The sequence below is a fragment of the Lepidothrix coronata genome, unplaced genomic scaffold (genome assembly GCF_001604755.1).
Source record: "Lepidothrix coronata isolate B3197 unplaced genomic scaffold, Lepidothrix_coronata-1.0 Scaffold84, whole genome shotgun sequence".
In the NCBI taxonomy this organism is placed as follows: domain Eukaryota; kingdom Metazoa; phylum Chordata; class Aves; order Passeriformes; family Pipridae; genus Lepidothrix; species Lepidothrix coronata.
Genome location: NW_016690264.1, coordinates 114912 through 139308, shown reverse-complemented (window position 1 = coordinate 139308; position 24397 = coordinate 114912). Strand labels below are relative to the sequence as shown.

The window sequence follows — 24397 nt, the reverse complement described above, 5'->3', positions numbered from 1 at the left end:
GTGGGTGCTGCGAGAGGGGGTATGAGATACCCCTCACCCCTCAGCCAGCAACAGCTCAGGGTGACCCCAGACCAGCTGAGTGCTCCCCAGGCCACTGGTCCACAGCCACGAGATGGTGCTGAGCAGCGACCAGACTGGGTAGACTGGGATCTGGGCAGCACTGCTGGGGATGGAGGGAGGGACATGGTGAAAGAGCACGTGGGGAATGTCCGCCAGGCCTGCCATGGGGCTGGGGTACCCAGGGTGATATGTCCCACTGCAGGGATGGTCTATGGACAGGTGAAGGGGACAGATGAAGCTTGCCAAAAGCCCCTGTGCTGGTGTGGGGTGTGCACAGGTGAGCATGCAGGTGTGTGCTCCCTGAGTCTGTAATGCATCAGGAACCATTGAAGCACAGCTGCCTGCATGGCACTCAGCATGTGCTCCATCTCTGCTTCCTGATACAGTGGCAGGGTCGGGTCAGCTGGAAGAGACGTTGCTAAAGCAGTCATGCTTTTGGATGTCCTTCCTTGGTATGTACAGAGATGTGGGACCTCCAAAACCTACTAGACATGCAGAATTTGGTCTGAGTTAAGCCTGGTGATTTTCTTTTGTTGGATGAAAAAGAAATTAAATAAAAAGGTGGTTGGTCCCTCTGGAGCAGAGGGGAGGTGTCAGCATGGGGAGGGGAGACAGGGTTGATGGCACAGAAGTAGTGCTGGGCTGTCTCCACCCATAGAGGATGGATGAGGGGCTGGCTAGGGCTGGAGGGTGTGGGTGGGAATTACCATGCACCTAATATAAAACCCGATTTTCTTTCCAACCCCTGAGTTCAAGCACCCGCTGGAGGATGTGTTGGACCTTCTGGGCTGACCTTCAGTTCTGTAATTTCCCTTGGAGGACTGTAAGTGAGAAGCTGAAGAGGGAGAAATTGTTTAATCTTTGCCTGGGACCCACAGGAGACGTTTTGGGTGTGGGTAGCACCCTGGTGAGGAGGGGAGGTGTGGGGAGGCAGAGGGGAGCAGGTGCCACCCAGTGCAAGGCAGGTGGCTGCACTGAGCTGGGTACCCAAAATCATGGCTGCTCGCTTTCACTGGCAAATCTTGCATTTGTGTGGTTTCCTTTTCCGTCTTCTGTGTACACTTTTTTTCCTTCTCACTTCATTTTGTTCCTTCTGCCGTGGAGGCAAATTTCAGCCCTTCCAACCTTTTGGTTCCAAACTCTGCACAGGAATAAAACTAATCACAAATTCCCAGCAGGGCTCAGCTTTAATTACCCGTGAGATGTTAATCTGCTGGAGGGTCTCAAGTGCCTCCCAACTCCTTATAGTCTCCCCAGGCTATTTTTTCTGAGCAAGATCACAAGTGAACTTTCTAGCCTGGAAAAACTTCTGTGAAGAGCTCAGCTCCCATCTCTCTATTGAAGGCCTGGCTATTTTTGCAGGCAGCAGGAAGACGGAGGTGGTCCTCTCCATCAGCTTGGGATTCCCTCTGCCTACAGGTCTCAGGTGAGACTGGCCATGAGGGTGGCTGAAAGGAAGAGGAGCGCTCATGCCTGGATTCTTGGCAGCAGTGACTACATCCCGCCCAATGTTGCTGTGATGCTTTGGGAACCTGCTGGCTCTGCTTCCTCACACTTGATGAGCTGCCAAGCCTGGAAGAAATAAGGGATATCCTCATGAAGCAGCAGCTGGAGTTCAGGGAGATCCCGAAGCCAGCCAAAAATTATGCCAGCAAGGCTAGCCCTGGCCAGAGACCTGCTGGACTGGCTCTGGTGGCAGAAGCCAGCGTGGTGACACTGACTAGAGGATGCAGTGGCTGCAGGAATTAAGCAAGCACAGCCTGAGCCAAGTGTATGAGAGACTCAGCTCGTTGATGGCTGTGCTGATGGGACTCAGGCTGTTGTACAGCAGCTCCTTCCTAGAAAATCTATCCTCAGCAGACACCTTGGGACTCATATCTGCCAAGGGGCAGCTTCTGGGCATATCATAGCATCTGAGCAGGGACATCATTTGGAAACCTCCTTAGGTGCACTTAGAGTTTGTAAAACCCACCATAAGAAAGATTTTAAAGTCAGATCCCCTCAATCCCTCAGAACTGAGGGTAAGGACAGCAGGAGATGTACAGCTGACTGGCCCAATGGCCCCATTGTATTTCCCCCTCCCCAAAAGGAGGCTGCACCCTTTAAATTTGGCAGAGACGAACAGCCACAGCCCTAACTGATCTATCTGCTGCTACCAGGTGTTGTTGCTCTGCCTCTTCCCCCTGCTCCTGCAGACGCTGAGCTCCTGGTAGGTGTTGTGATTTTTCCTCCTTCTTTTGTCGTTTATTCTCAGGTGTAAATTTGCAGGAATTCAGAAATTTTTGAAAAGTTCCCTGATGTATATGTTGCTGTGGGCTGTTGTCACAGGCTGCCCCTTCACAGGAGTTCTGCAGGGAGGTTGTGTGCTTTGGGGTGTGAGGTGCCTCCTCGCTGCAACTCCCCAATAGCTCTAGGGGTTGCTGGCACAGGGGAGCAGGTAAAGAAGCTGGGCACCACTTTGGGGGATAAAACTCACCCTGAGGAATGTCACAGCACATGTGTCTCCATGATACTTCATAATCCACTTGAAAAGGCTGTAAGAGCCAGAGCCTGCCTCTGCAGGGGTCTCTCGCCCAGCCTAAGGACCTGTACTGAGCCCCAGAGCAGGGACATCCTCGGGCCACCCACCTCAAATTGTCCTTTCCCTGTGCATGAGCTAGCCCTGAAGGAGCAGCACTGGGGGCAGAATAGGCTCAGAGTGTGCAGTGTGGGAGGCTGTCTCCCTTGGGAGGGTGGCAGAAGGGAGCTGTGTGGAGAGGAGTGTCACTCTGAGGCAACTGTTTTATTCCCAGCTGACGGAATTGGGGCAGCTCTCCTTGGGGACCAGAGGCCTTTTTAGCTGGGGCTGCCTACATTCATCCTGCCTATTTATAGCTGCTGTCTTTGCAGATTTGCAGATGTGGTTTCCATTAACAAGCAGGATCTGAAGCTGCCCAGCAGCTGAGGGCCAAGATGTGTGGTGACCGATCAGATCCCCCTGGGGTAGGAAGGGAAAGACACGGACACACCATCAACCCCACAGGGCTTTGTAATGGGCACTACAAGCTCCACTAGTATCCTCAGGGGTCTGAGCTGCCCATGCAGCCAAGACAGAAGTGGGATGTGGGGAAGAAAGGGTGGCACTGCCTTTCCTCTGCCAGGGGGAATGGAAAGTTAAGGGTGTCTTTGGGATCACCAGTTTGATCCTTCTTCTCCTCTCCTGGACCTGCCTGTTTTGCCTGGGTACAACAGGCAGCCCCTGTCTGGCTTTGGATGCTCTTGGTACCCCTCAAGTACTGTGTGTGTTCTGGCTCAATGGGTTAGCAATGATTTAGTTGATTTTTAGCTGTTGGTCGTCCACACCCTGGTCAGGCAGGACTCTGGTTTCAGGGCTCCCAGCAGCACCTGCACAGGGAGCAGAGAGCCAAGGATTCAGGCTTGCTCATTCTGCTGCAGGGTGAGGTTCCTGGGCATGGGAGGGAGCTGGCACCTGGTGACAATGTGATGGGCACCTGGGCTCTGGCCTGCTGCAAAATACTCCTTACTAACCACTTTGGAAGCTCTGCGGCCTGGGGCAGAGGGCTCTCCTACCAACTGTGTCCTCTGTACAAGGAGGAAAGCATCCCAGGAGAGGATAAGACAACTTTTATCCAACAGGGGCTAGTAAGGGGCAGACACAGTTGGTCTATGACAGACCTGGGCCACGTGGGTCCAGGACAGAGGGACAGGCAGTGCAAATGGCCTGGCAAAAGGCTGGAAAACGTCCAGCTGCTTGTGCACATCCAGGCTCAGGGCTTGCAGGCAGCACTGGGCCACAGGGGGCTATGTTTGCCCCAAGCTATGTTTGCCCCAAGCCCAACACAGTGCCAGTGCACACCTCCTCTCCCCAGCATTGCCACTCTTGGCAGTAGCATCCTCCCGAGCCACTGCTCTGTGGGGCAGCCCTGTGCTTGCCCTGTTTGTAGGCAGCCTCCAGCCCTTCTGCTGAGTGTGCTTCCCAGAGGAGGCTGCAGGTGCCCAGCGGAGAGAGCTGCACACCACTTACCATCCTGCCCTGCACACCCACCCATGGGCAGCTGCCTCTACCCACAGCTCAGGACAGGCAGAGGGACACACAGCCCCTCCTCCTGTAGGAGGTTCTCTATCTATTTTGGTAAACAACTAAGCCAAGCAAAGGCAGTAGGGAAAATCCACATTGCTGTCCCTGCAGCCAGCTCTGGGATGTTTGGCAGTGCACTGAGACAGAGAGGCACAGGAAAAAAATGTCTTGTAAGAATGACATTAGCAGCGAATTGCATGCATCCCTGAACGTATCCAGGTGTGAGCAAGGGCCTACTTGGGCAGCACAAGGGATGCAGAGATTGTTGTCACATGCAGCAGGAAAGCATGTGGCACACTGTGAGAGGCTGGCAGGAGAGGTTCTTTTGTGGTTTTCTCCTTGTAAGGGTGCAGGTGCATGTAAATCCCTAGGAAACAAGGGCTTGGCTTTCTCTCCTGCCTGGGCCAGGGCCTTGTGAGGTGGCAGAGCTCTGACCTCGAGGCACAGAGCTGACAGGAGGCAGGAGTGCTCAGGGCTGAACTCTGCTCTGCAGGGAACTGCCTGGCCACAGGAAGGACAGGGCCACTCAGCCCCTCTGCCCCCCCAACCCAGCACAACACGTACAAGCGAGGCAGTGGCGGTTTTATTTCAAAGTAGAACAAAGGTATCTTTTATTCTTTCCAGAGATTTGACATTCAGGTTTGCCATGAGCGTGTCTGTGCTCAGACTGGCTGGTTGTGTGCATTTATCCAGAGCACATCTATACAGGGAAAACCAAAAGCAGGAGACTGTTTCATAACCTGGCTGAGTCTCACCTCTGGTAAAGAAACCCTGTTACCCAGCCAAACAGCATGATGGCGTGGTCCCTTGCACAGCACGTGTTGCTGAGCAAACAGGCTCTATAGAAAAATCTAAAAACAAAACATACTTTCAGACATTCCACATCAACTTTTCCCTTAATTCTGCTGGGAAGGAGTTTTGGCTCAAAGTGTACGCACTCTCCTCTCCCTCCATACCTCTCCCCTCCACATGGTCACTAAAGCAGAGCTACAGCGCGTCGAGGATGTTGTCGATTTTGGTGACCAGGTCCTGGCGCTTGTTGGAATGCATCTTCTCGTTCTCGATGTACGTGTCCTTCTTGAGCTTGCCCGCCACCAGCCGCTCGGCCTCCACCGATGACTTCAGGACGAGCTCCTTCACCTGGCCATCGAGCTTCTGAATCTCACTCACCTGACAGGGTGAGAAACAAGGGCAGTATTAGAGGAGACAAAAAACCATCCCTACAGTGAATCTGGAATAGAAGAGGTGGTAAAACATGGAGCAAAAGATGAAGTCAGTGCTAAGTGGAAACATCTCTGATCCCTGAATATTGCCTCCCGAGCCATCACCTCTCCCTGGCACCACGTTACGAGGAATCATTAATGCGTAGCTAAGCAGTGGAGAAAAAGGTGCTCAGAGGACCCGGGAGCTATATTGGCAGGAGACTGTTAAAAAAGAGTATTTAATGTCAGATTTTAAAGGCTTCAAACTAAATCGCAACTCTGACAGCTGGAAGATGTCCCTACAGTTAATGTTCGTGGTGTGTGAGTCTGCCATGACAGAGCTACTCTTTGAGTTAATAACAGATTAATTGAGGTGGCTGCTGATTAAATGGACCTTAGAGACTAAAGTGTCCTTCACTTGGGGTTAAGTGGCTGTTCCAGGTAAGGGCTGAAATACAGTGGAGGACAGAAAGGATAGTGGGTGTGTACTCACTGTGCCATGGCTTTTAACATGGTACAGTGAAATACTCCAAGGAGCATCATGTTACCAAAATTGTGTCAGCACCAAATTCAAACGTGCAAGAAAATAAGAGATGAGGGAGAAGATTTTGGTTTGACTGGTGTCAGTAGTGAAGTCAGAACTGATACTGTGTTGATAGTTTCCATTTTTGCCTGTGTCACTGCCATGAGCTCAGTGAGAAGCATCAGGATTGTTACAAAAGCATTAATGTGTAGTCATGCAGCTGGTTCATGGCCTACTTAAGAAACAGCACAAGCAGCTGTTTACCAGCAACACTTACAGGCCTGCATAACTGAGATTACTGCAAAAGTAACACTTTTCAGTGTGTTTCAGTGGCCGGGATCAAGCCATTTTCAGATTAAAAAAAACCCAGACTGGCTGCAGAAACTAAACCCCAAATTAAAACTCATGTAAAATACTCAACAGAGCCAAGAATAGGAGAGCTGACAAAATAAATTTGAATTTCTTACTTTATCACATAAGTCAGAGCCTTCTGTCTTCAGTTTAGACTGCAGAGAGGCTATTTCATTTGTCAGGGCCTTGTGCTCCATCTCCAAAGACTTTTTGCCACTGTTCAGGGTGGAGATGTCCCTTGATTGCTTGTATTTATTCACTGCTTCATCAAAGTGACGGTACAGCCCAAGCCTCTTGTTCACCAGAGTAAGCACCTGCTCTGTGATGCAGGCAACCTTCATCCGAGCTTCAGCAGCTGGATCCTGCAAGAGGACAGGAGGGAAGATCAAAGCAGTCATATCTCTGACCTGCATCAAGCCATGCCTGCAATCTGCCACAGGACTATTACAGAAACTGTTCCCTTTGCAATTAAGTCAATTGACAGTAATTAAGTGAATGGTACGAATTCAGCACTCAGCCCAGCCCAACAAATAGCTTAACAAATAATGAAAACACTGCAGAAGGAGAACTGCAGACATCCTGCTTCTCAGGGAGATTCCTTTTCATCCAGAAGGCAAAACAGTGATCAGCCTTAGGACATCAGTTCAAACCCTGCTGGAGTACTAATGTTCAGGTTCCATAAAAACAGGACTCCATTTAAGCATCTAATAAAACATCTGACTGGTGGGAACATTCAGTGAGAATTAATGGTATGGAAGACCTCCACCCCACCAGCTGAGGAAGCTACTAATGCTCCCACAGGGCTCTTCATCATACAGACCTTAGTGATGGAGAAATCCAGTCTCACGTAGACAATCACAGTGAAGAACAAGATGTAAAAGGCTCCAACCACCAAGAGAGGCTCCTGCAGCATCAGGATTTTGTTGAAGGTGTAGTGGACCTACGAGAGAAGTTCCAAGCACTGAGCAGTGACCGAAGTTATTACAGGACGTAACTCCTCTCCTCAGGGAGCAGCAGAACCAGACGTCCAGTCCAGCAAGTGCTTATTTTGGGAATCTAAGTGTTTTGTCCATGCCGCTGAATTTTTAGAAGGAACAACACTCACCACAATGTCCTGGATGTGCTGCTCCACCAGGTTGCTCTTGTGTGCCACAATAACAGGACGTCCAAAAGTATCCAGGTATGTGTAGTGCAGCTCGTCCGAAGCACGATTGATTTCGTAGGGGCTGTCCACATGGATATTCCTGTGGACAAAACCAGACAGTCCCATATGACTCTACACTGTTTGAGATGATGCAATCTAGGACTTGTCTGGCCAGCTGTGGCCTCTAGCACAAGTTCAAGTAGGCAGTTTCAGCAATGCTCTAAAAGGAAGCAAAGCTGTGTTCCAAGGTCTCCTCCACATGCACAGTCATGGTTTTGATTCACTGTCCTCAGGCCATTAGAGTGGGCTGGAAAATTGCCACCAACACAGCACTGTCTGCAGTAACAACCCAGGAGTAATGACACTTACTTGGCGCCTTCTGGCAGGACAATCTTGACAGTCAGAGAGTCTGTAACTTGCTCATCAAACACATGGTCAACAAACCTCATCTTCAGGGCATACTGATCACCTAAGAGTGCAGACCAGAGGGTAGTTACAGATCCTCAGAGAACAAGGGACAGCCCTGAAGCTCAGCTCCCAACAGAGGTGGGAGCAGAATTCAGATGGATGAATTGTGCAGCAGGGGGCACTAGCTCACCCAGGTATACTTTAACCAGATGTCTACAAAAACCTGAAGGAAGCACAAAAAAGCTGGATTTGCATATTCTAGAAATAATAGCTAGCAACTGCTGTTGCTAAGGTGCAGCATACCGCAGCTTTCAATTCTTTATTGTACAGAAACCACCTTTAAACACAGAGCAGAAGGTTTCCTATTCCCTGCCCCTTGCCACTCACCAAGATTGTAGAGGTATTCGTAGCTTGGCAGGTTATAGCCAATGATGTAATGGGTTTTCCAGCCCCCAAAAAGCGGGAATCGGGGACGGATCTCCATCTCCACAGAGTCATCCAGAACAAGGAGGTGGCTGGTGGAGATGTTCCCAATTTCATCTCTGTAATAGACATCCTGAGCAGCAGCTGGGAGAATGGTCTGTACAGAGAGAAGCAACAGTCAGTGCATCGGACAGGAGTTATTTCCAGTGAAATAACCAGTAAATTTCCAGCAAAACCAGTATTGGCTGTTAAGCCTTGAGAAACTGTGCTCCTTCGTGAGACGTGACAAAATGGCCATTCAGTTGCACTGAGTGGTAAAACTGTGCTATTATAAGCAATCACAGAAGTGGCTCCCAGCACTAAAATCACTTGGCCTCCCAAATGAATGTGCTCTCTCCAGCCCAGTTTCAAACATCTCAGACAGCAAGGGATCTCATCATGCCCACCAGGACAGCAATTCCCTTTTCACTCCAGCCTGCTGCCCTAGCTCACCGGACTTGCTGGCTTTACACTCAGCAAAATGAGATTTCTGTTTGGCTGCACCACCTTAGAGAATTACAACAATCAATCCTGGAGGGTTCAAGCAGAGAGAAAGGTTTTGGCTCAGATGAAAACACAATACTTTTCACATCTGGCTAGCAGAGCCACAGCTTTAACTCTTGTTGAGAGCTTTGTGAGCAAGGAATGAATGGCTGAGTTTCCAATTAATACTGTTCAACGTGATGAGGATATGGCAGAGAAGGTAACGCTGAAAATAAGAGGGTGGGGATAGAATGAATGGCCCTTACACAGCAGGAAACCAAAAGCAGAGCTGTCAGTACAAGGATAAGGAGTTTAGAGGGTCCCTGAGATTGGAGGGGTGGAAGCGTGGAGAAACACTACATGCCCTGGCACGTGCAGTCTGTGTGGCCAACAGATGCAATAAAATATATAACCTCCTAATGCTGCCTCCAAAAGCTATTCCTATCTAGCATGAGCCTTCTCTGAATACAGATCAGAGCTTTAATATTCCCTTATGACTGGGGTATGGCTACCAAAGAAAAGGCAAAGGACAACTATTTTTTTTTTCTTCTGGGGATGTAAAAAGGGGGAAGCCACAGTTAAAAAAAAACAAACCAGGTTGAAAATGTCAACCTTAAAAGACTTGACAGAAGAGATCCCACTGTCTGGCTGTCTCTGGTAGTCGTATCTGGAGAAAGGCCCTTTCAGCACTGCTCCTGTGTGCTTTAAATCAACCGTCTCTTCAACCGCAATGTTGCCCCAGTGGGACACCTCGATGACTCGTGTCATGCTGGTGATGGTCAGGAAGGGACTGTTATTTTCGTAGTGCACCTTCAGAGTGTCCTAACAAGGGAAAAAACAAGATAAACTATTAGACCTGAAGGAAGAAGCAAGGTCCCCTCACAATTATCCACTCCATGTGCCACAGAGAACCCTCCATGGCAGATGCTGCAGAGATGACTCTGACTGCACAGGAAGGTCTGAGACACCCAGCCCAGTTCACACTGAGTACGTGGGGGTACTCAGAGGTTACAACCTGCACATTTGGCTGTGTTATAAAGGTGAGGGGGGCCAGAGATGCAGTGTTCCCCACTGCTGACACACCCCTGCCAGAGCCACTTAGATACCAGCTTAGTTTGTTCTGTGGACACCAGGCAGCAGTCAGCAATCCCATCTGTATAGGAGCACCTTGCTGGAGCACGTGTTCCTGGCCTACCTGTGGTCTAACTCAGGCTTCACCTGCAATTCTTACACAAAGGCCTCTGCTTCCCTCTCTCCAGCCTCTCAGACATGTCTCCCACATCTGGAAGATGCTCTACACAGAGCCACAATCCCTTTGCACAGACATTTACCTGGCTGTATGGAGGAATGTCCTTGAAGGGGCCATACTCAATCATGTCCTCAGTGCGGGAAGGGTTTCCCAGCTTGGTGTAACTCTCCACGTTCCTAGAGGCCAGTTTGACCCGAGTCGTTTGGGTCTTGGTGAAGTAGGGTGAGTAGAAATAGTGATTTCCTTCAAAGACCACAAACTGCTTCTCACTTTGGGTGATGTGGGTGGGGTAGGGCTGCAGGACGTGTGTGAAAACCATTTCAACAGAGACACGGATCTTGGCTCCCGGTGCCAAAGGAGATGGCAGCTTCACAGAAAAGAATTTTCCACTGGAAGGGAGAAGAACAGGTAAGTCATGTGAGATCTCCCCTGAGAGAGCATTCAGATCAATCCCCTGTGGAAGGGAGCCCATGTATCACGTGTATCATGTGTGATTTGGGCCAGTATTTTACTTGCTCCTCCAAGATGTACAGATGTCTTGTCCCAGCACATGTGATTACTCTGGACTGGGGAGGCAGCACAGGGTGAACTGTGTCCAGGCACACAGACAGTCTTTGCTTCACAAAAGCACCTGGCTCCCATTTTGGAAGCAGAATGAATGGTGACACACTCCCTCCCTGATCCTGCATTTATAAAGCATGCTTCATTTATAAAGCATGCTTTTATTTTTTTGTTCTTCTCCAGATGACAGGAATTATCTGAATCAAAGGAAGCATGTGTATGTGTCCAGAAGACAATTCACAAACATCTTCAGCACCTGTTTCCACAAAGTCTGTTCATTCTCAGTTTTTTGCCCACAGGATCTAAAATTAAGGAATGGCCAGAAAATTAGCAAGGTTTTAGACTGAGGTTCTACAGAATGGATTTAGACTTCACCAAATCCATAAGGATCAGACTTCATGTCAATCCTGGCAGCCCAAGAGCGGGATCACATGAGGCATCCAGGCACATCAGAAACTATGGTCCACCTTGGCAACTTAACTCCACAGCTACTGCCCTCTTGAAACCCAGCTGCACTGTGCTTTTGAGCCACTTTACAGGCAGTCTTTACCTCTCAGCTCTCACAGCTCAGAAACCACCTCGCTGCCCAGTCTTGCAGCATCTGCACAATATTCCAAGCTTGGCAGTGCAGATCCTCATACCAACAGTAGCATCCTCTCTCCCTGCAGCGGGCAACAGCCTGTGCTGGGCCGTAGGACCCAGCACACTGCGATGCTCCCCACAGGGCAGACTGAGCGGTGCTCTGGGCACACAGCCACAGAGCACTTAAACTCCCTGTAATCACCACTGCCAACCCTCTGAGAGCTCAAAAGGGACCAAAGGGTAGGAGCATGACCACAGCTATAATGTTTCTCTCACCTGGTGTCCCTTAATAAAGGGCCAGGGCATTACTCAAGGCACTGAGTACGAGAGACTAAGCACAGCTGAGCCCCCACAAAGGCAGCTGAGTTGCATTTGAGAGAGATTCACTTCCTCATAGGGTGCTCCCCTGACTAGCAGCCGTGTATGACTGTGCTGGGCTCAGTGCAGAGATCTAAAATCTCTAAAACCTCATGTGTTATCTCCCAAGGAAAGAGCACCAGCAGGAGGGGAGTGACTTCTACTGGGGCCTCCTGAGCTGCAGGAATTGGGTTTGGCTGCTTGTGTGAACCATGCTCCCCGCCTCTGTAACACCCCAGGATGCAGCCTGAGCACAGAATGGACCTTTTCAGGAAGAAAAGACTCTACGATCTCTAGGTATGTGGAACAGGGGTGGTATTTCTGCTTCACCACGGGGACAATCATGAAACCCTCGTGCACAATCTAAATACTGACCTTTAAAGGTGATACTCACCTTTTGCCCTTAACTTTAGTCTCTCTCACTTCCAAGGTGTTCTCCTCCTCTTCCTCACCCTTTACCTGCTCCAAAACAGACTGATCAGTGTGCTGCTGTTTAAAAGGTTTAATATGTCCAGGGCAAACTCCATACAGTCCCTCTGTGGAGTTTTTAGGGGTGATGCCCTCCAGAAAGTATAAGCTGAATATATAACTAATTTATTAAGACAATTTAACAAAAAGCCCTTTCACAGCGGTTTCATGAATACAAACTGCAGTGTGGTCAGTGAGCAAAAACAGATACTAGAGGTTTCTGGTAATTCTTATTCCTCTCAGCCTGGTTCCCAAGCCTGCACAGTCACAGTAACTTGGGCAAACGAGAATACTGGTCAAATGCTGTTGTGATTTCTCTTGTGTCTGGGGAACGAGCAGGGCACGGGAATGCGGCTTGACCAGTAGAGTTATACTACAGACCTCTGTATAGAGATATAGTGTATATACTGCAGATCACTGTATATACCTCTATATGGTATACAGAGATATACACACTGACAGTACTTGTGGGATTAGGAGAGCCCTGCTGCTCGTGGGTAAGCACTGGGCCCCCCTGGAGATGCCGGCCCTGCTCGTGCCGTGCTGGCGCGACCCTCGCACCGCCGTGACGGCTCTGATCGCCCTCCCCATCGCCCCCCAGGCCGTGCCGCCTCCGCCGCCCCCTGCCACAGACACCCTCGCCTTCCCCCCGCGGTGTGCGGGATCCGGGAGCGGCGCTGTCGGATCCGGGAGCGGCGCTGCGGGGCCCGGCAGTGCCGACGTGTCCCTGCGGGCGCGGGGCCGGGCAGCGCCCGCGGCCCCACCGCGGCCCCCCGGGAGCGGCGCTCGGCCCCCGCTCGCCGCGCTCACCTGCACGCCCAGGTGGGCCAGGCGGGGCTCCAGCCCGGGCTCCAGCGCCAGCAGGAAGGAGGAGGCGGCCGCGCCGCCCGCCGCGTTGGCGAGGCTGAGCTCGGCCGAGACCTTGGCCAGGTGCGTGCTGAGGTCCAGCGAGCGCCGCGCCTCCTCCAGCAGCAGCTCGGCGCCGGTCCCGGCGGCCGCCAGGCAGAGGAGCAGGAGGCGGCACAGCAGCCCCGCCATGGCCGGCACACCGCGGGGAGGGCACAAGATGGCGGCGCCCGCGCTGTACGGGCAGGGCACAAGATGGCGGCGCCCAGTGGGAGGAGGAGGCTCGCGATGGCGGCGCCCAGGGGCGCTTGAGGCCCGTCCCCCCTCCCCGCCTTCTGCGGTGCCTAAGGAGAAGAGCTGGGCGCGCTCCTGCAGAGCCCCGGGGATGGCTCTGGCTTTTCACAGTCCCGGAGCTTCCCGGCACCCAGGCTCCGGCGGCGAGCTCAGCGGTTCCCGCGGTACGCTGGGCCCGTACCCCTAATGAGCCCGCAGGCCTCGGGGCTGGTCAAGGACTTGCTGGGCCCTGCTGTGGTTTCCCACCTTTTTGCCTGAAAAGGAGCAAAAAAACCAACGATAACAAATAATCTGAGATGCTCAGGACTTCCACGTGCTCCTCAGCCACCTCTCCAGCCACGGCCCGAAGCAACTCAGTTGTCTCCCCATCTTTGGCAGCAGCCAGTTCCTGACAGGGCTCCTGCAGCAGCATCTTCAAGGGGTCAAAGGTGTAAATCCTGGTAGAAGCGCTCGGCATGGGATGGCACAGAGGGACTGTCAGGATGGGTGGCACTGGGATGGGGTTTGATGCTTTTATTACCCTGAGCCTCAAACTGGGATAGTTTGTCTCTCTGGCTTGGCACATGGGTTGCTACTGCTCTGGCTGGTGAGGTTTAACACAAGTAGATTTTAAGCTGAGCCCAAATCCTCTGCTAAAAAGTACTGATAATTGACAGCTAGATGATGCCAGAGTAGAAGTGCTGCAGGCAACAAAAGGCATGGTAACCAGCCCTGAACTGACTTAAAGAACAGCTGGAGAAAGGAAAATGTTAGTGGTTTAACACATGACCAGGGAAGAGGTGATTGACACTTTATTCCCAAACATCTAAAGCAGATAAAAGCGAGGAACGGATGTCGTCTGCCATGATTGCCGGAGCAGGGCTTTTGCCTCTGAGCCCTGTGGGACAACAGACCTTTCATGTTTGCATAATGTGATCCAGGAGTTGACCTTTCTTTGAGATCCTAATATGAGTCACAGAGCAAATTCTCTGATTTGGCCTGAGATTGCCAAGTATCGGAAGGGGATTTCCTAAATTATGTGCTTGGATCTGGAGTCAAATAGCCCCTTGGCAAAGGCTAAGTAAAATGGAGTGTCTCCTGGTGTGATATGTTCAAAACAGTGTAATTTCTTAACTGGCCTTCCCTTTCTCCCCTCAACACCCTCCCCCCCCCCGTTCCCGTTCCTATCATGGAAATTTTCTTGGCAAATGACTTCCATTTCCTTTTGATTTATTTAGGCACCAGCCCTGTGAATTTGGCAGCTGGCCTGGTACAAGCAGGTAGTTTTGTCACTGTGTTTTGGGTGACAGCAGTGCTATCTTCCAGCAGCACAGCAGGACATGGATGCACGGGTGGGTGTCCACCTCCTCAGCTAGGGAAGTGTTCCAGGTCCCTCTGCTCTCCAGGAAAAGCCTGTTTATCTTGGCCCTCTTCTCCAAGGCTTTGGGGCCCCAGAACTGAGTAGGCATGTTCAGTGGGAAACAAGTGGGAAACATGAGGGGCTGAGTGAAACAGCCACCTCTAATTTAAGGCTGGCCAGTGGTGCAGCATCTGGGGACTCCCTCCAGTTGTCCAGCTTGGGTTTTCTGTGGAAAGTTCCTCTGCTAGGAACAGCTGTCACTGTCCTTCCTTCTGTGTGTCACAGGGAATAAATGAACTCCAGTTGGCCTCTTTAATAACACATGCAGCTCAAGCTTTTATTTCTCTCTTTCCCTCAGGGCAATTTCTCCTGGCAAAAGGAGGGAAAGAAATAAATGCACATGTCCCTTGTGTCTGGAGATAATTTGGCTTCATTTATCACATCCTGGGCCAGAGGTTGCTCTCTTATGGGTTCATCCCAGAGGCTGGATTTGAGCCTGCTGGCAAATGCAAGTTTCAGCATCTGACCCATCTCAGACCCCAGCGAGCTCTGAACCAGGCTGTTGTATGCTAACCCTGTGTTTGGATCCATTTCTTATTGTGATAATTGAGTCATGCTGAGCCTGCACAGCATCTGCTTCAAGACTTCAGCCCTACCACATAGGCTAAAATTATCTTTAGGTTGAAAAGCTGCTGCCTTTGGGCTTGTTCAAGGCTGAGCTTGGCTCTGCAGGCCCCTCTCGCCGCTGCCTTGTGAGCGGTGCCAGGCTGTTCATGCATGGGTTCATTCACAGCTGCCTGTGGCCCCTGGCTGGGTGTGCTGGTGGTGGTGGCTGGGACAGCTTGGGGACACCTTGCAGGGTGTGTTTGAGCAGGGATGGGCTGCTTCCCTGCAGGTGAGGAGCACTGTGGGACCCTCTGCTTCCTAATTGTCCCAGGCTACAGCGTCTGTGTGCAGATCTGGCTACCCAGGCCTGCTGCCAAGCAACAGCAAGAGCCAGGAGCCCAGAGATGCTTATTTTTCTCTCTTTATGTGTTGGGTTTTTTTTTTAATTCCCTCATTGTGAGGAATGTCCCCCCCAGCAGTACTGTCCCAGAGAGCTGTGGGTCGGGAAGCAGCATGAGAGAGGTTACCAGACCCTGCTGCCATCCAGTGTAATTCCCCAGCTCCTGGTGTGCTGTGGAGAGAGCGTGTCACCCTCAGGGCCACTGAGCAGAGGGAGGGGAACAGCCACAGTGAAGCCAGTGCCAGCCCAGCTGTCTGCCAGGGCTGAGGCACAAGAGTGGTCTAACAAATGCCTCTGTCAGGATCAGCCACGGACAGAACTGCACCCCAGGAAAAACCCTACGCTCCTCTGTTTTTACAGGTCTGATGCCAAACTCAGAGCTGTGTCATCTGTCAGAGCAATTTGTTCTCAAGGAGGGAAGGAGAAGTTGTTTTCCAGCAGAAGCGGGTTGGTTGTGGCCACAGGAGCACACTGAAGCCTGTAGCAGCAGGGAACAGGATTTATCCTGGTGTGATCCTCACACCAGCAGGAAGTTTGCATCAGGAATATGCAGGGACCATGAGGTAATTGTGTTGCTCTCAGAGAACCCCAGGTCAGGGGCAGGAGATATTAAACAGGCCTGTGGATGTGTAGCAGAAGTCATCCTGGCAACATCTTGCAGATTTTAACACAGATCTCTCAGTGATCCTGGAAAACACACAAGCACGTGGCTCTCAGTCTTAATGACTGAGAAAAAACCTGCCTGTTTCAGATTCTGTTGGTGTTTCACTGTTTAACCCTGTCCGTGCGAAATCAAACAGCCTTCTGGCTGCCAGTGGGAAGCAGAGGGCACTTCTCTGTATTCAATCCCAAGCGAGGTGTTGCAGTTGCCAGCCATGAGAGCACAGAGAGAACATGGCACAGTTTGCTTAGCCTTGCTAAGGCACTTGAAAAGCAGCTGGGGAAAGAGAGAAAAAACAGTCTTCCAGTTTCATTATTTTTACAACCTAATTTTTTAGCTAGTCAGCATAACTCACACTGAGCCTCTGCCAAGCAAAACACAGTTATTCTTGTTTGGGGTTTGCCTGTGATTTCCATGGGAGTGGTGGGCCTGGAGGGGGCTGGCTGGGGTTTGACTCCTGTGTTTTGGTCGGCTGCACTGGAAATGTGTCCTGCTTTCACAGAGACAGTGGTGATGGGGCACACTCTGCTCAGGGGCTTTTTTTTCCAAGTTATTTTAGGTATCTGCAGTTAACATCCTCACCCTTACAGTGCTCACCTTTCTTTAAAATAATGTCTTATTACTTTTAAAAAAATCTGTTTTCCTCTCCATGTTAGATGACAAGACTCAGAAAAAGTAGTGAAGAAAACTCTCTCTGTGCACAGCAATTGTACAAAGCATTGGGAAGCACACAGAGAAAACCTGCTGGAAGAAAATGGCACAGTGTCTGAGTTTTGTAAGGAGGTGAGACCACTGTGTGATGTGTTGTTGCAATAAGGAAGAAAAAATTCAAGCAAAAAGGAGACTTCATCACTTTAAAAATTACTTTTAACTTTGTTTTTAAAACTTCCTAGAAATGTAGCTGAAATAGCCATAGGCTGGAAGTGACTGGCTGCAAATGGAAAAAATCTGCTACACATGTGCAGCTGAAACGCAGAGCCTGAGCAAGGTACGTGGTCCACTCGAGGGGACTCGCTTTGGGCTGGGGTGGGTCTGGATTTTGTCACAGGATCAGGGCTCTTTTTGGATAGAGGGAAGAGTGCTGGTTTAACTATATTAAAAAATGAGGGTGTAATCAGGGCTGCCACTCAAGTATTTCCTGGTGCACACAGGACCTGAGTGCAACACCCCCTTCAAATCAACCCCGGATTGGCCTGTTCACATCGCCCCGCAGCTTGAAAATGCCTTCAGTGGACTGTCAAAGAGGAGGAGAGAGCAGGACGGGCTGCACGTCCTGGTTTGAAAAGACAAATGCTGCCCTTCATGGATAACCAGGGGTGCAGAGAAGCTGCTGGCTGTCCTTCCAGGCTCCAGAGGAGGCGGCCGGGGGTCCCAGCCATGGGCAGAGCGAGGACATGGTGGCTCTTGGGGCAGCAGCTGAATTGCATCCTGGCACAGAACCACACCTCTCCATTTGCTCGTCTTCCCCAGGGTCGGTGGCGATGGCAGAAAAACATCGGGACAAATGCAATGAAGGAGCCCGCACTGGAATCAAGGCGGGAGCACCTGAGTGGCTGGTGCTGAGCTCCCTGACCTGGACTGGCTGTGCCAGGCTCCTGGCGGGCAGTTGCAGGCAGCGGTGCCACTTCTGAGCGGGCGATGGAGCCGGTTGCAGCTCTGAGGGCTGACAAAAAGCCTCACCCTTGTCCCCCGGCCACGTCTCCCCGGCCCTGTCCCCTCCCCGCCATGGCCCCACGCCGCCGCCAGGGGGCGCCGGGGGGGGGGGGGGGGGGGCGCCGCGGGGGCGGGGCCGGCGGGGGCGGGGCTGGGGGCGGGGCACCTTGGTGACAACGATTAATCAATTAACGCCGGGCAGGGTCCCGCTCCCTCCCACAGGATCCTGGCAGAAGCCCCCGGTGAGGCGGCACCCCCGGGCCGCTTGTGATGGGCAACAGCCGCCCGGCCCTGCGTGGGTAACGGGCACCTCGCGCTGCAGGGATCTGCGGGTTTCACTGTGTCATCCCGCTGTCATCGCCATCCCCCAGCCTGCCAGGCTCTCGGGCGTGCAGTGCCTCTCCTGGGGTCACTTCAGGAGGTGGTTTGTCCCCGGGGTGAAGAACGAGAGGTGAGGGAGAGGGTGTGCAGTGGTGCAGTGCCCAGGTGCCACGGGACTGCAGGGGGACTTAGTGCCCATCTCTCTGTAAGTGCTATTGCATTTTTCCTTCTGACCCTTTTAAGGTCCTGTGGTGCCAGGACCCACCTAAGCACAGCACAGTCCCTGGGCCATGATCCTGTCCTTAGTGGTAGTGAAGCCTGGCGAGGAATTGTCACTGGCCACAAGGTACAATAACTGAGTTTCCATCTTTGCATGAAGCAACTCCTCTTTCTCAGCTTCTTTTTGGAAAGGAAAGCACTTGCTGGTGTACTTACTTAGAAGCCTGTTGGTCTTGTAGAGTTTAAACGTGGATTTTAAAGCCTTAGTTTTGCAGGATCTGCCACAGCCAGCAGGAAGTTGAGGATCCCACTGACAGCAGCAAGAGGGGGTCATTTGCAGATTGACAGCTCTTCTGCTCCCTCCAGGAGCCCTGTGTTCAAGCAGTGCTTGCTGTGAGATAATGCAGATTTCTCACCAGGTTACTAAATTTTGTAACCTGCTGGCAGAGGCTGCCCTGGGTGATGCTCTGTGAAGTGCCAGCTGGGATATACATTTCTCTTGCAAAGGCAGCCCTTGAGTCCCTGCCAGGCTGAATCAAAACCTCTGACCCAAGCCTGGCTTTTCATGGACCTCAGCGTGCATGTGTGTGGTGGTCAGCAGTGGCCCCTTCCCCAGAGACAATCTCATCATGCCCTGCCAGACAGCTGTTGGTGATTCCTTCCCATCACAGGTCTTTTGAAGTGTGACCCAAAGAAAGGGAGCATTAACCCTCTGTGAACATCGCTGGTCTGCAGCAGTGAATGCAATCACTTTCCTGATAAGAAAAACACCAATGATCAAGCAAAAAAGAAATGTGAGGATCTTTTGATCATTTGTTATTGTTCCTTTCTCTGAAGGCCTCGGGCTTCTCACAAATAGCTTTCCTGCCTTCCTGCTAAGAAATACTTGATAAGATGTTTGCATTGGTTTTTGCTGAGCCAGCAGAACCGATCCACTCCAACAGAAAGGATGGCAGCCAGTGCCTCACTTAACCCCACACAGGTCACCCAGAAAGCAGCTAAAAAAGACAGCCTTATTCTCCAGCAGGCCAGCCCCAGCTCTGATGTTGGGATGGCCCTGGTGTCTGAAGCAATTTGGCAGAAGTGCAGGTTAGGTAGAGCAGATGTCCCTTAGGCTGGCATTGTGCTGGTGTAGATGGGATAATGCCTCTTTTGTAGCCTGACTGCTCACAGACTGGCTGAGAACTTCACTGAAGGAGAGAAGCCCAAAGAGATCCTGCTTATCTAAACAAGGTAAGAGATGCTGATTTCTATTTGCCAGAAATTTGGGCACCTATATGGAGCCAGCCCTGAGTGCTGGAACAGAGTAACTGAAGCTGTAACACCCACCTACAAGCATTTCAGTTTAGGATCGTGCTTTGTGAGGCATACCTTCAATTTGGTGGCTCAGGGATTTGCAAACAGTGAGTCATAACTCCCCGGGGTCAGAAATGCAGCTGCTGAGGCACCAGGCATTGAAAAGTGTTGTCCAAGATAAAAGCAAAGCAAACCTAACTGCCCACACACCCTTATCCTTCAAGGCTGAGTATCTTTGTCACCGTCTTTGAAAACATGCACTCAAAATTATACCAGCTTCTTGTGGTTGCCATTGATACGGGATTTACTTCTCCTTTTAGAGCAGACAAGAGGGGATTGCGAAAATCTGTCACTTGAAAGAGCTGAGGCAAATAGATCTGAAGCTAATATGCAGCACCCTGTGCTTGCAGAGGTGGCTGGCATTTGAGGAGGGAATTGCACTGTAAGACATGTCCATGTCCTTCCCACAGAGGGTCCCAGAGGAGCTCCCTGGGCCTCTGCAGACAACCCCTGTCCCTTCAAATCCAGGATGGACTTGCAGGTCCTGGAGAGTGTGCTGCAGTGCAGCCAGTTTGGTTCCTACCCACGGAGTGCTGTCTTTGGGACACCTTTTGGCACTGACTAACTGCCAAGGAAGAAGTGACACACAAGTCACCTGTTCCACAAAGTGTCCCACTCACAGTGGTCACGTGGCACCAGGCTCCTGTCCCATGACACATTCTGGGTACAGCAACAGCATGGCATGGCCACCTTTGCTGCAGAACACCTGGATGCAGAGCTGACGTGGCTGGTCCACCCCATCGCACAACACCCCATGCAGAAGGAGCAGTGGCACCAGCTGTGGGTTCTGCAGTGTCCCAGGTACTGCCAGCCATCAGCCTGTCCTGCCTGTCCCCATGGCTTCAAAGTCATTTGTGTCATAAGCTGAGAGGTCTCAGGCTCACCAGACCTTCACTGTGAAGGCTTCAGTGCTTGGTAAGTAACAGCTTGCAGAGCTTGCTGCTTTGGTAACACACTGCTTTAACAAAACCTTGATCCCTGAAGGAAGGCCAGTTCTGCAAAGGCCTATGAAATTCTGTGCTGGCTGTTCACCTCTTTCTGTACCTATTTTTATACCATTCCTATGGTTTAAAAAGCCTTTCAGAAATGTCTGTGTTTAGAGGGACACAGATCTGACAAAGTAACTGACTCACTCCAGCCTCAGGGAAGTTACTTCACTCCCTGGATCATCTTCTCCATTTGAGTAGGAGAACAATCATATGAAATTACCCGGCATACCTCCAATGTGGCTGTAAAAAAATAATTAGCTGGTATTTAGAACCATCTGTAAAAGTGGGAAGGTGTTGATGTTGGGGAACCTCTGTAGCTGAGGAGGCTGGACAGCTGGGAGACCTGCAGGGGATTCAGGTGATTGTCACTATTTTTGTGACAGCCTCATGGGATTATGGTTATAAAGAGGATGTGGGCGACTTTTTGCCTGAGCCCAAGTGTTGGCCATTAAAACCTGTGGGCCATCCTTTTCCCTGTGACACTTGACCTTTCCAGGGTCTTTGGTTTCCACCAGTCAAGGTTCCAGATAACTATGGTGGTGCCAAATGGGTAAGCTATGTGGTGCTCATCTTACACCATGACCATGGAGTTGTTTCTCCCTGCCTGTCTTGCCAGGGCCAGCATGTACACTTGTCTAAGGATGTCCCTTGTGCTCAGCATGTTGTCCACAGTCTCTAGGAGGCTGACTCAAAGGCAGAGCAGAGGTTTGGACCTTCACGTCTCAGGGAGAGAGCTGTCAGCTGAGGGAAGGTGCTGGCATTGCCACCTCCCTGGATCAAAGTGATCACAACTCTGCAGTGATCTTGTGGCTCTTGCTATTGAACAGGGGGAAGCTGTCAAAAGAGTCCAAAGCCATTTTCTTTATGTGCTCATGTCTCCTGTGTCTGATGTGAGGGAACATGGCACAATCAGGCTTTGCAGCACTGCAGGTTGGCCCCCACCCTCTCTGTGGGGCTCAGGCTTCAATGGCTGCATTTAGACCCCTTATCAGTGCTTTGTCTTTAAGATGTTCATCCTCCAACAGATGCATTTTATCAGTGAGCACAGATGCTGTTAATCCCTTGCACTATGTGCAATGTCCACCTCAGACTGGAGATCTGCCATGAGATAACGTGATTGCAGTTGCTTTCCATAGTTGGTATCTGGTGGCCAAGTCTTGTCCAGAGCTACCTTTTTGCTTTCATGTGTTGCTGCCTGGAAATCACCTGAGGATTGCAAAGGTGAAAGCATTCATAGATTACCAGAGCAGTATTTGTACTATAGGCAGGGATTAGGGAACAGAGCAGGCAAAAGACTATGGCTGTATTCTTGCTGGTGGAAATGCATACATGGTCATGGCAATAGCAGATTTGTAATGAACAGAATGCCAGCAGAAGCAGGCATCTGCTTTAGACAAGATAAAGGATGACAAAGCTTGGTGTACCAAAGCAAGATCTTGCGTGTTTACTGCATTTTAGTTCCCTTTTATAATTTTAGCAAGCTAAATCATTATAATAATTTGAGGAAGCTGATATGGAAGGCCAAAGGTGATGAGGGAAAGCATTGCACATCCAACTGAGAGAGGACAGCTACACTCAGGGATCTCTGGACATTCAGTTTTCTGACTGTGGGCTGGTGCCATACCTTTCTGGGCACAGAGACAAAGAAGGGTCCCAGGGTTGTGCCCAGCAATGGGGAGGAGGGACTGCATCTGAAGAGCTGAAACATGCTGGAGAAGTATCAGGGGAATGATAGCTCCCAAAGCTTTTAATGTCAGAGATGGCCAGAGGTGAGGTAACTGTGTCTGTAGAAGAGGGCGAATGCATTAAGCACCATAGGGAATGTCAGACGTTCACAGCTCATGTCAAGGATTTGTAGATGCTACAGCTAAAGTGATGTGATGTGCTGCCCTAGGCCTCTCTGCAGGCCCTTCCAAAATCAGCAACTAGCAGGTGTTTTTGTACTGCTGTTCACTCTGTCATCTCATGGACTGAGAAGGGAAAAGGAGGGGCCCTTTTGGTCCAAGGACAAAAGCAAAGAGGTGGTGTAAGACATATAATGTTTTATTGCCTCTAATTGGACCAGGAAGATTAGTAAATAGAGATTAGATGACACAAAGGGAAGAAAAAGCAGGAGACATTCTTACTTCCTGGTTTAGAGGAACGAGTCCATGAAATAGGTTGAGGTTTCTGCACTGGTAAATGTCTAAAGACCTGTCACTATAGATCCATTCACCTGTGTGAAGGTCCTTCAAGGATAGAGAATGGATTTCTTCAGAGCAGTGTTAGTGATATGGAACGACTGGCACAGGGATTCAAATTGATCCATTTTTATGGGTTTTCATTTGAGTTTTGATATTTTCAAATAAGTGGTTAGATGAGGAAACACAGTTTCCTTTGAAGGATAGTGAAAATCAGTGTGCTGGGTGGCACCAAGCTCTGGTGTCCGCAAGGCCACCTGTTTATGCAGGTGGGGAGGTGTGTGTGTGTGTCTGTCCCTGCAGGAGCCACAGCTCAATACTTCCATTTGCCACTGTTACCACTGTTTTTCTACTTTCACTCTGCCACTGTGAATGTCACGCTTATCCGTGCCAAGACATGAGTACCCAGCCTGGATAGCAGGGTTGACATTGATCCTCCCGAGAGCCAGGATTCATGTGTTCTTCAAGGCAGGTAAGATATTGCCTCATCAGCTTAAGAAAATGGTGCATTTCAACAGGGGATCAGAAAACAGCTGTTGGTGACGTCAAGAGCAAGGGGCACAGGAACTTGGTGTGAATTATCTTCTGCATAACAAAGGTCTGTAATAGGTGGTGCCAGGATAGCTGTGCGGTAGAGCAGGAAATTTCAGTCACAGCTTTTGTTTGCTTCTCATATTGTGTAAAAAAGAAAGGAAAAAAGGGAAAGAGCTGAGGAACACCCTGTAATTTGCTATTAATTACTGCTTTTAACAACCCAGCATGTGGTTCTCCTGTTAAACGCAAGGGACTGGGACAATCTCAGCTGCTGATGTGCCCAGGGCCCAGTCCTGGGGCTGAACTGAGAGGGTACCCTCCTCCCCATCCAAAGAAACCATGTGTGTTTGGGAGGGTTTTCTCCATCATTTCACTAATCAAAGCTTTTCCTCTTTTGTCCACTCCATGTTTTAACTGGTACCAGGTTCTTCTACAGCATTTTGCATCTAATGGGACACCTTTAAAAGCACTAACAAACTAGATGTTTCAAGTTCCCTTCTCTGGGGTCTGGAGCATCTCTCTGATGAGGAGAGGCTATGGGAGCTGGGCCTGTTTAGTCTGGAGAAGAGAAGACTGAGAGGGGATCTCATTAATGCATATAAATATCTCAAAAGTGAGTACGAAGAGGATGGTGCCGGACTCTTTTTGGTCGTGCCCAGCAACAGGATGATGAGCAATGGCCATAAACTACAACACAAGAAGTTACACCTCAACATGAGGAAGGACTTCTGTACATTGAGGGTGGCAGAGCACTGGAACAGCTGCCCAGGGAGGTCATGGAGTCTCCCTCTCTGGAGATGTTCTAAGCCCACCTGGACATGTTCCTGTGTCACCTGCTCCAGGTGACCCTGCCTTAGCAAGGGGGTTGGACTGGATGATCTCCAGAGGTCACTTACAACCCTAATGATTCTGTGATTTTCTTTTTAGTGTTGCTATAAGTAGCTTTGGTCCTTTTATCTCTTTCATTAGCTTTAAAAATGCTTCTTTTTCCTTGGTTGCTCTCCTGAGTTCATGGGTTACCTAAACCCACAACAGTCACAAGCTGGATGAATGCATGAAAATATTCAAGTA

At 50.5% G+C, this 24397-nt stretch overlaps 1 protein-coding gene and 1 long non-coding RNA gene across 3 annotated transcripts; one reads left to right on the top strand and one right to left on the bottom strand.

Moving 5' to 3' along the window:
* Positions 1–4715: 4715 nt before the first annotated feature.
* RPN1 (ribophorin I) lies at positions 4716–12981 on the bottom strand. 2 transcript variants are annotated; one of them, XM_017820536.1, is made up of 11 exons: positions 12739–12981; positions 11855–11919; positions 10043–10349; positions 9324–9533; positions 8154–8346; positions 7728–7827; positions 7320–7458; positions 7035–7154; positions 6331–6576; positions 5095–5308; positions 4716–4989 (listed from the first exon to the last, which is right to left on the bottom strand). In XM_017820536.1, exons 1-10 carry the CDS (start codon positions 12964–12966, stop codon positions 5126–5128), a joined length of 1791 nt encoding a protein of 596 aa, XP_017676025.1. In that variant the 5' UTR covers positions 12967–12981; the 3' UTR covers positions 4716–4989; positions 5095–5125. The 2 variants fall into 2 exon arrangements, with proteins under 2 accessions (XP_017676025.1, XP_017676024.1); XM_017820535.1 differs by having other exon boundaries at positions 4716–5308.
* Positions 12982–13048: 67 nt separating this feature from the next.
* Positions 13049–24073, top strand: LOC108500057. Its single transcript, XR_001875750.1, has 8 exons — positions 13049–14327; positions 15774–15976; positions 16731–16857; positions 16968–17062; positions 19426–19500; positions 20034–20538; positions 23311–23390; positions 23751–24073. It is a non-coding gene; the product is annotated as an uncharacterized LOC108500057 (long non-coding RNA).
* The last annotated feature ends 324 nt before the right edge of the window (positions 24074–24397 follow it).

Bases quoted from the DNA above. Each gene is read 5' to 3' on its own strand.
- RPN1 (XM_017820535.1), bottom strand. From the start codon at position 12,966: ATGGCGGGGCTGCTGTGCCGCCTCCTGCTCCTCTGCCTGGCGGCCGCC. The intron at 10,350-11,854 runs GTGAGTATCACC...TCTCCCTTCCAG, and splicing joins ACTAAAGTTAAGGGCAAAAG to TGGAAAATTCTTTTCTGTGA. The intron at 5,309-6,330 runs GTAAGAAATTCA...TCACCCTGTCAG, and splicing joins GCTCTGACTTATGTGATAAA to GTGAGTGAGATTCAGAAGCT.